The sequence below is a fragment of the Chiloscyllium plagiosum genome, chromosome 31, assembly GCF_004010195.1.
Source record: "Chiloscyllium plagiosum isolate BGI_BamShark_2017 chromosome 31, ASM401019v2, whole genome shotgun sequence".
NCBI lineage: Eukaryota > Metazoa > Chordata > Chondrichthyes > Orectolobiformes > Hemiscylliidae > Chiloscyllium > Chiloscyllium plagiosum.
The window spans coordinates 43011505-43021439 of record NC_057740.1 but is presented as its reverse complement, the minus strand read 5'-3'; the positions used below and the strand labels follow the sequence as shown (position 1 = coordinate 43021439).

Below are 9935 nucleotides of genomic sequence, written 5' to 3'. Positions count from 1 at the left end.
ATTGGGATTTGAAACATTGTCCCCAAAGCATTAGCCTGGATCCCTGGATAGTTGCTGAAAATGTGTTGCTGGAAAAGCGCAGCAGGTCAGGCAGCATCCAGGGAACAGGAGAATCGACGTTTCGGGCATAAGCCCTTCTTCAGGCTTATGCCCGAAACGTCGATTCTCCTGTTCCCTGGATGCTGCCTGACCTGCTGCGCTTTTCCAGCAACATATTTTCAGCTCTGATCTCCAGCATCTGCAGACCTCACTTTCTCCCTGGATAGTTGGATCTGTGACATTATCACTCTGCTACCATCTCCCACTAATTTTCATTTTACTCATTAACAGATTTGTCCAATGTGTTCTGGACTGTCTTCATCCCATTCCATTGAAAGCACCTTTATTTGAATCTAATTTTTTTTGTGTGTGTGTTTCAAGCATTGTGTCAAACACATTCATTTTAGATAAATGGGCATGATTACAAATCTCTTAATGAAATCTGATTCATTTCTCATTCATAAAACTAACAGAATAGGTCTTGGGGGTTTGAACCCTATTCCACGAAACTGTCAACAACAATCAGACAAATCCTCCCAGCACAGCACTGAGGGAGAGCTACATTTTCCGAAGTTCCTGTTTTCCAGGTGAGTCATTAAACTGGAGTGTGGTTTTCTCTCTCAAGTGGCCACAAAGGATTCCATGGCACTGTTTTAAGAAGAGCAGGGAAGTCTTTCCATGTAAATATTGGCAGCAGAGTTTCCAACATTACAGTACAGGCTGTTTTTCATTAGCTGGAGTCCACTCTCTGCACAGGTGATTCCAGAAAAACCATCTTGAAGGGGAGATATTTATAATGCTATAGGGAAAGGGTGGGTAATAGGAATTTTGGAGAGCTTTCCAAAGAACTGGACAGGACTGTTGGGCTGAATAACCTCCTTCTGTATTGTATCATTCTATGTTTCTCTGAATGGTTTCTGTTTCAGAAATTCCATTTTTCTGTCTTATCCTATTGCTTTTGTCACCTCGCTAGGTTTCTGTCATGACGACATTACTAGTCAGGTGAGGTGCTGTAATCTACTCTGACTGTGAAACAGCATGGAGAATCTCCTCTCAGAAGGATCTGTCTATTGACATTCTGACACAAAGACAAATTTAATAAACACTGTTTATGCCAACATCAATACAAATTATTAACAAAATCAAGCTACTGTTACACAGGGCACAGCACCTGCTATAGGCTGATCACAATACACAAATCTTAAAGAGAAAACTTTTACGTAACAGGCTAGAGCCCTGGGTGGGGAGTATAACTCCAGAGATAGTGAGTGTCACCAGGCTGACAGTTATTTATTTGCAAGGAAACCGGACTCTCATACGCTGTAGACCTTTATACTATTAAAAGTTTGGTCAAAGAAACTGATTTGAAAGAGAATCATGGAAGAAGAGGAGTGGAAGGTAAAGAGGTGGGCAGATTTAAGAAGGAAATGTTCGAGTTCCTAGTTACTCTCAGAAGATAGAGATGATGTATCTTCTCTTAAACAATTCCTTTTCCTCAGGGAATGTGAGTCACATGTAGATTTACCTGGTTGAGGATGATATATCTATCTATCACTCTTTGTAGCTAGTGCTGTACATTCGCAGTCATCCAGCAGCATCTCGATTTTAAAATTCTGTTTCCTCCTTCAAAGTTGCTCCATAATCTCCTCCCTCCCTATCTCTCTCATCTCCCCCATCCCTGACAACCTCAAGGATCTCTGTCTGATCTTCCTCTTCTGGCCTTGAACATGCCCCATTTCCTTCCGTTCACTACTGGTGGCCATGTCTTTAACTGCCTGGGCCCTGTGATCTCGAATTCCTTCTCTAAACCTCTCTGGCTCTCATTGTCTCTCTTTTGAGATGCTCCTTAAAACCTTCCTCTTTAAGCAAACCTTTGATCACCTGCCTCTATACCTGATTGTGTGTCTCAGTGTCAAAATTTGTTTGAAGTGGAATATTTTTACAAAGGTGAAGGTGCTTTATAAATATTAATTATTATTGTTCACTTCCTTGACAGACAGAATTTTGCAAAATATAACCAACAAGGTCGTGGCTGTCCCTCGTTGACTTACAAAAGACTCCTACAGGCAGCAGCTGAGCAAGAAACTGTTCATCATTGATTTTGACTCTTGACTGTCCATTGAATTGGCCCAGCGAGCATCCCATTATATCAGAGCTACAAGGAATAGACAAACACACTGGGCTTGTCAGAAAAGCCCACATCCTAAGAATGAATTAAAAGAAATAATGTATGAGCCTGGAGTCACATATAAGCCGTGACTGGGTAACACAGCATGTTTCTTCCCTAAAGACCAGTTTTTATAAATTTAACTTCCATGTCTTTTCCAAGCTGTGTACAAGTTCTCAAATCACCATTGAAGGATTTAAACTCACATTTTCTGGGTTCCCAGTCTTTTAACACAGCCACTAATTTACTGTGCTTAAAAGGTAGGAGTTTGGTTTTGCTAAGAGTCTATAGTTGCTGAAATGTTTACATGTACAGGAAGGTTTAATGATATAAAACTAGGGCTGGTTATTGCGATCTGAACCCATTCTGTAAATGCTGCAATTACTGCCAAAGCACACACACACCAAATGCAGACTTTCAGAGAAATAAATTGTTTCTTCCTCAATTTTCATTAAAAGCGGCCTCATTTTTTAAATTGCAAAAAGGGCAGAAAAGTGTGAGAATTATCAATTTCCTGTTTACAGGATGTGAATTTAGGAGTTACCAGGGCGACACACAAAAGAGATTCAATTTCTAGTTTATGCTGTGTCACTCTGTGCTGGAGAATGGAATTAGCCAAATTGGGATACCTGATTCATCCCAAACTCTGCTGTTCAAGCCTACATCGCCCCAGCACCAATCCTTCCCCCAAAACACATATCAACCTTTCCAAACCCTTTCACCAACTGAAATTCATTGGAAACATTGATTCCTGGAATCACTGATTTTTCACAGCATGCATTACCAGTTATCACAACAGCATTAAAGAAGAGAAAGACTCTACAACTCTATTGTAGACCATTTCAATTCTATCCAATTATAACAAAAGATTTATGTAGCAAATTTCAAAACTTCAGACTGTCCTGAAGCCTTTTATAACCAAAGAATTAGTTGTAATGTTAGAAATGTGGCAACCAATCTGTGCACAGCAAGCTTCCAAAATCTCTGATTCTTGAAATCAGGTGATGACAGTCCAAAGGTGTACAGGTTGGGTGGATTGGCCATACTAAATAATCCCATAGTGTCCAGGTTGGATTGGCCATGCAAAATTATCTGGAGTATCCAGGGATGTGCAGGTTGGGTGGATTAGTACAGGAATTGCAGGGTTACAGGGATAAGGTAGGGGACTGGGTCTGGGTGGATGCTTTTAGAGAGGTCAGTGCAGACTTGATGGGCTGAATGTCCTCTTCCTGCACTGTAGAGATTCTATGATTCTATGACATCTACTGACTTGAAATTTCAGAGGCAAATTATTTCTAAATAGGATAACAAAATTTACTGTAAAAACAGACTCCTGCTGGACCATTTCCTCAAGATCCTTGTACATTCTTGACAAGCATGTTGTGATTACTCTTCAGAGAAAACTAAAGCAACAAATAGCAGAATGTCTCCCGACAACTCATTACCCTGTGACATTGGTACAGCAGCAAGGTACAGTGAATCGAAACTGAGATGCAAATGATAGCATAGTTTGACCTTCTCCTACAGAAACCAATTTGAACAGATGAGTGACATCCACATGAAGTGTTCAGAAAAACATATGCCTGCTGTGATGGAATCATTTGTATGGTGTGTGGTGTGTGAGTTGTGAGGTTTGGAGAAACAAGGGTTTTTGTAATGGTGAGCGTTTACCTCCAAGGGAAAGCAGATGGAGTGTAGTCTGATGGTGTGACTGTAGGAGAGTGAATTGAAGCAGGGAAGTAACAGAGCACTGTACTAACTTTGCTCACTGGAATTACTTCATCACTGCATTCATGTCCCATGAATGAAACTCATGGCTTCAACCTACTCTGTATCCTTGTTCAACTGACAGTGAAGATGTTGCCTGGAGAGCTTTCCATTTCATTTGAATTTATTTCTCTGCCTCTTCTATTGATTCAATCTCGGGCATTTTGCTGTTGTCTACAGCCAGAATTCCCCATCAAGGATAGACGGAAGGGTGGAATTTGAAACATAAGCACATCAGCTATGATGTTATTGAACAACAGAATGTGCTCAAAGGGCCAAATGCTGATTCATTCATATGTTTCTGTGCTAAATCCGAAATGAAACAAAATGACCCCTGTCTGGCAGCCATCCATCTTGTGTGACGGTGGTTTGCCCCTCAGTGATCAGCTCTGAGTTCAGTGTAATTGGAGTAATTGGGCTCAGCACTTGACAGAATGTATGGATACCTGAGGTGACTGTCAATCTGGGTTCCCCTGTTAACCTCCCCAGTTGTATCCAATGGAGTGCAAAGCATTATGGTTGGAATTGGTTTCAACTGGGTAAAGATGACAGAACTGACATCAGTCCATCTTTGGCCTGCACTTTATATTTTCTGTCAGTGTTGCTTCCTTTACCCTTCAATACCCATTTGTTATCCAAAAGGCAATTGAGGATTCTCCCATTGCTAGTCGTTTGAGTGTCGAGGAGTGTTTGATGCTTGTGGACTGACACTGCAGGCCTAGGGATCAAAAACTCCTCTGAATTCTTTTGCAGCTTTAACTCTGGGATAGTAAAGGACCTAGTTTCCATCTGTTGGTGGAACAGTTGATGACAGTTCTCCTCTTCATATTGTTGCCGGTCAGTGGTATGGGCTGAAAATTAGAAACATACGTAAAGACAGAGGTATGCTCACTAGCTCATCAATCAGCTGGATGTATCCCTCTGACCTGTGAAGTGAGGTCAATGATCAGAGCATCTGTTCTAGATGTTGGTTTCGGGACAGGTGCTGACTGGGGAACTGGGCTGCTTTCACCTGCTCTTCTGTAGAAAGTGCAAATCCTTTACAATCTCCTGAGAAGGTCTCATCCAAAAGATGACACCATTAGCAGTGCAGTACTCTCTCAGTGCTGCTACTGAGATAGTCCAGATTTTGGACTCAAGTCTGTGGAGTGGGATTTGAATCCAGAGCTTTTTATTTCAGAGAGGATGCAGAGCAACAGCTGTTCCCTTAAAGATCCTTTCTTCTTTAGATAACAAGATTACAAGACCATCCGACCCACTTTCTCTCATGCATCCTTCAATATCCTAACCCTGTTTCATCCCTCCTCATTGTTAAATTGAACAGGCTGTGTCTGTGAATGTTGGGGACAGCTCCGTAAATGGGAAAGGAGGCATGGGATACAGGAAATCTGGCTGTTTGGATACAGATTTGACAGGCCCGTAGAAGACAGAGGGTGGTGGTAGATGGAAAGTATTCAGCCTGGAGCTTGGTGACCAGTGGTGTACCACAGGGATCGGTTCTGAGACCTCTGCTCTTTACGATTTTTATAAATTATTTGGATGAGGAAGTGGAAGGGTGGATTAGTAAGTTTGCCAATGACACGAAGGTTGGTGGAGTTGTGGATAGTGTGATGGGCTGTTGTAGGTTGCAATGAGGCATTGACACAGTGCAGAACTGGTCTGGTAAGTGGCAGATAGAGTTCAACATGGAAAAGCATGAAGTAATTCACTTTGGAAAGTCGAATATGAATGCAGAATACAGGGGTAAAGGCAGGATTCTTGGCAGTGTGGAGGAACAGAGGGATCTTGGGGTCCATGTCCATAGATTCCTCAAAGTTGCCACCCAGGTTGATGGGGTTTAAGAAAGCATATGGTGTGTTGAATTAATTAGCAGGGAATTGAGTGTAAGAGCTGTGAGGTTATTCTGCAGCTCTATGGAGCCTGGTTAGACCACACTTGGAATATTGTGTTCAGTTCTGGTTGCCTCATTATTGGAAAGACATGGAAGCTTTAGAGACGGTGCAGGGGACATTTACCAGGACGCTGCCTGGACTGGAGGACATGTCTTATGAAGAAAGGTTGAGGGAGCTAGGGCTTTTTTCATTGGAGCAAAGGAGGATGAGAGGTGTCTTGATAGAGGCGTACAAGATATTGAGAGGCATAGAGGTAGGTTCTTTACACAGAGAATGGTGGGTGCATGGAATGCACTGCCAGCAGTGGTAGTAGAGTTAGATACATTAGGGACATTTAAGTGACTCTTGGATACGCACATGGAAGTTGGTACAATGAAGGGTATGTAGATGAGTCTGATCTTAGGATAGGATAAAAGGCCAGCACAACATCAAGGGCCTAAGAGCCTGTACTGTGCTGTACTGTTCTATGTTCTATGTTTTATCTGCAGCTGGAGGAGCATGATGATGCCGTGATTATGTGAGGCTGCGCATTGCAGATTGATTTTCTGATACCTGTGAGGTCTTGAGTTTCTGAAACTCCAGCATTTCACTGTCAAATATAAACAATTTGGAGATGGGTGTGGAGGGCAAAATCTCTAAATTTACAGATGACACTAAGCTAGGGAGAAAATGGATGTGAGGAGGATGCTGAGTGACTTCAGAGAGACACTGGCGAGTTGGCTTAATGGACAGACACCTGGCAGATGGATTTCAATGCAGAAAAAATTGAGATTATGCATTTTGGTTGGAAAACAAAAGGAGAAACCACACAGGCTCAATGGTACAACTCTGAGGGGAGTACAGGAGCAGAGGGACCAAGTTAGTAAGAAGGCTTATTGTATCCTTGGGTTTCTCAATACAGGCATAGAGTATAAATGCAAGGAAGCAATGTTCCACTTCTACAAATCATTGGTCAGTCCACATTTGGAGTATTATATTCAGTTCTGAGCACCTTATTTAAAGAGTCCTGTTAAAGCCCTGGAGAGAGTTCAAAGGAGATTAACTCGAATGATACCAGGAATTAAAGATCTCAGATACAAGGCAAGATTAGAGGAATTGGACTTATTCTCCTTGGGACAGAGCAGATTAAGAGTTGACCCTACTGAGGTGTTCAGCTGGTTAATCCCACATCAAGTTGGCACCAAGGTGTGTACCAGAATGTGTTGCCTGAAAGGGTGGTGAAAGCAGACTCAATAACAACCTTTCAAAGGAAATGGCCCCAACAGAACTTTTGTGTTCAATTCCGGCAGGATGTTGTGGAGCAAGCTCTAGAATAGTTCCTGGGCTGAGGGATTTCATAGAATCAAAGAGTAGTACAGCACGGAAACAGACCCTTTGGTCCAACCTGTCCATGCCAAGAAGATATCCTAAACTGATCTATTGCCATTTGCCAGCACTTGGCTCATAGTCCTCCAAACCTTTCTTATTCATATACTCACCCAAATGCCCTTTAAATGTTATAATTGTACCAGCCTGCACCACTTCCTCTGGCAGCTCATTCCTTACACGCACCACCCTCTGTGTGAAAAAGTTACCCGTCAGGTTCCTTTTAAACCTTTCCCCGTCACCTTAAACCTATGCCCTCTATTTTTGGACTCCCCTACCCTGGGGAAAAGAGTTTGGCTATTCAACCTATCCATACCCCTCATGATTTTATAAACCTCTACAAGGTCACCCCTCAACACGCCAGGGAAAATAGCCCCTACCTATGTAGCCTCTCCATGGACCTCAAACCCTCCAGTTCTGGCAACCTCCTTGTAAATCTTCACTGAACTCTTTGAAGTTTATGACCTCTTTCCTACAACAGGGAAACCAGATTGAACGCAGTATTCTGAAAGTGGTTTCACCAATGTCCTGTACAGCTGCAAATCCCTGATTCTTTCTATTCTAAAGCATGACATCCTAACTCCTGTACTCAATGCACTGACCAATGAAGGCAAGGGTGCCAAATGCCTATTTCACTGCCCTGTCTACCTGTGACTCCACCTTCAAGGAACTGTGCACCTGCACTCCATGGTCTCTTTGTCATTGTGTAAAGACATTAGAAAAGAATTTTTTTATTCTCCTTGGAACAGGGAAGCTTAAGAGGAGACTTAACAGAGATGTTCAAAGACCCAATGGAGATTTCATGGCAGCAGAGTCGGGAGCTGGAAGGACATAGATTGGAGCCAAATGAACTAAAGGGAAAATAAGAATGATTTTACACAATGAATTATTATGAAATAGGATGTTCTACCCTTAAAGGGAAGTGGAAATAGTTTCATGAGGACCTTTCCAAAGGGATTTGGATTAATACATGAAAAGGAGAAAATTGAAGGTTCTTGAAAAGGAGTGGGAAGCAGATCCAATTGGATAGCTCTTTCCGAGGCACAGGGGTGGAACAGCCTCCAAGGCTGCAAAGTCCTACAAGTGAAGGCAGTAACTGGAGGGTGAGGTGGGAAAGATAGAGAAGGTTTAGAGGAGATTCGCTTGAAATGTTCAAAATTATGAAGGGTCTGGACAGAGTGGACTGGGAGGGATTAAGAACTGAGGGGACACAGATTTAAGGTGATTGGTGAAAGGACAAAAGGCAACATGAGGAAAAGTGTTTAATGCAATGGGTAACATGGATCTGAAACCTGGGAGTCTGATGGAGACAGGGTCAATCCCAGCTTCTGAAGAAACATTAGATCATTATCCAACATATGTAAAGGATGCCAGTGCAAATGGGAAAAGGAGTTGGGAAAAGGGGGTAACTGAGTTGCTATTGCAGTGAGTCAGCATATACACTGTGGGGTGAATGGCCTTTTCAGTGCTGTGAGATGGTCTATAGAAGCTACTGAAGCATTATAATCATTAAAAATAAACTGTCCTGGATGATTCTGTGTCCTGACTATTTTACGAGACTGGTTTAAGCTCTGAGTGTTTCCAATTGGAATGCAATTTGACGGCTCGATATAAATGTAACCTCTTTAATTTTATTTTAATATAGGGTTTGGACTGGCTTCAATGCTGACTCTTAGAAACCACACTGATGCTGGCTCAGGATCTACTGAAGGCTTTTTCTAGATCACCTGCGACCAGTTCACTCATGGACTGGACTACTCAATGAGTATTCAGCTGAACATCAGCGAGGAGTCCAGGACATTCCTGTGCGAAAGTTTTAACCCTTAAAACTGACTCCAGTAAACACTGCGCCCAGTTCACTTTCTCCCAATAATTGAGATAGTCCATTCATTTCCAAATTGGTGGTAGTTCTGAAACCCTCCATGGCTTGATCAATGAAAATCTGTGATCACAACCACATGATTGGATCGAGTGAATTACATTTTACTGTGGATCACATTGGATCTGTGTCTCTCTCCCCCACACCACCCCACCTTCCGTAATAATACCTCTCCATTGGTATTATGGGCTGTTGAGTGTGAGGTTGGAAGTGGCCCCTTTAAATTTTTGGGGGAAGGAGGGGGCTGCTGGAAGGGCACGTCATGCGGGTTGTTTTGGTCGGGCCGACCAATGAGACTAGCAGCTTGGGCTGGAGGGCCGAGCGGTGCCCGCGAGTGGCGCAGGTCCCGGGAGCGGTGCAGTGCGGAGCGGGCACTGCCATGGAACCGGAGGCTGCGGAAGAGCAGAGCGCAGGGGGTCCGGCCCGGAGCAGCGGAGCGCAGGTTCAGCAGCAGCATCACTGCAACTGTCAGCACAGGAAGCAATGTGTGCACAAACACTGCTGGCACAGCCACCAGAGCCAGACCGCAGACTACCAGGTAAGCAGCGACGGCGAGGGGCGGACACACACAGATCCACACACACAGACAGAGAGAAAGATCCACACACAGACAGATATCCACACACTCACACAGACAGATCCACACACACAGATCCACACACACACACACACACACAGATCCACACACACACAGATATCCACACACAGAGATACACACACAGATACACACATACAGATCCACACAGAGAGAGATCCACACACACAGATATCCTCACACACTAACAGAGATACACACACATACACACAGACAGAGATACACACACAG

The 9935-nt window shown here is 43.3% G+C and overlaps 1 protein-coding gene across 4 annotated transcripts in view; it reads left to right on the top strand.

The window, feature by feature from the left end:
- The first annotated feature begins 9429 nt into the window (after positions 1-9429).
- Positions 9430-9935, top strand: part of LOC122565502 (small conductance calcium-activated potassium channel protein 2-like) — a 101293-nt gene continuing 100787 nt past the window's right edge. For all 4 annotated transcript variants that reach the window (XM_043721542.1, XM_043721541.1, XM_043721540.1 and 1 more), the window contains exon 1: positions 9430-9647. In XM_043721542.1, the coding sequence (XP_043577477.1) occupies positions 9489-9647 (159 nt within the window). In that variant the 5' untranslated portion in view covers positions 9430-9488. The remainder of the gene's footprint in view (positions 9648-9935) is intronic.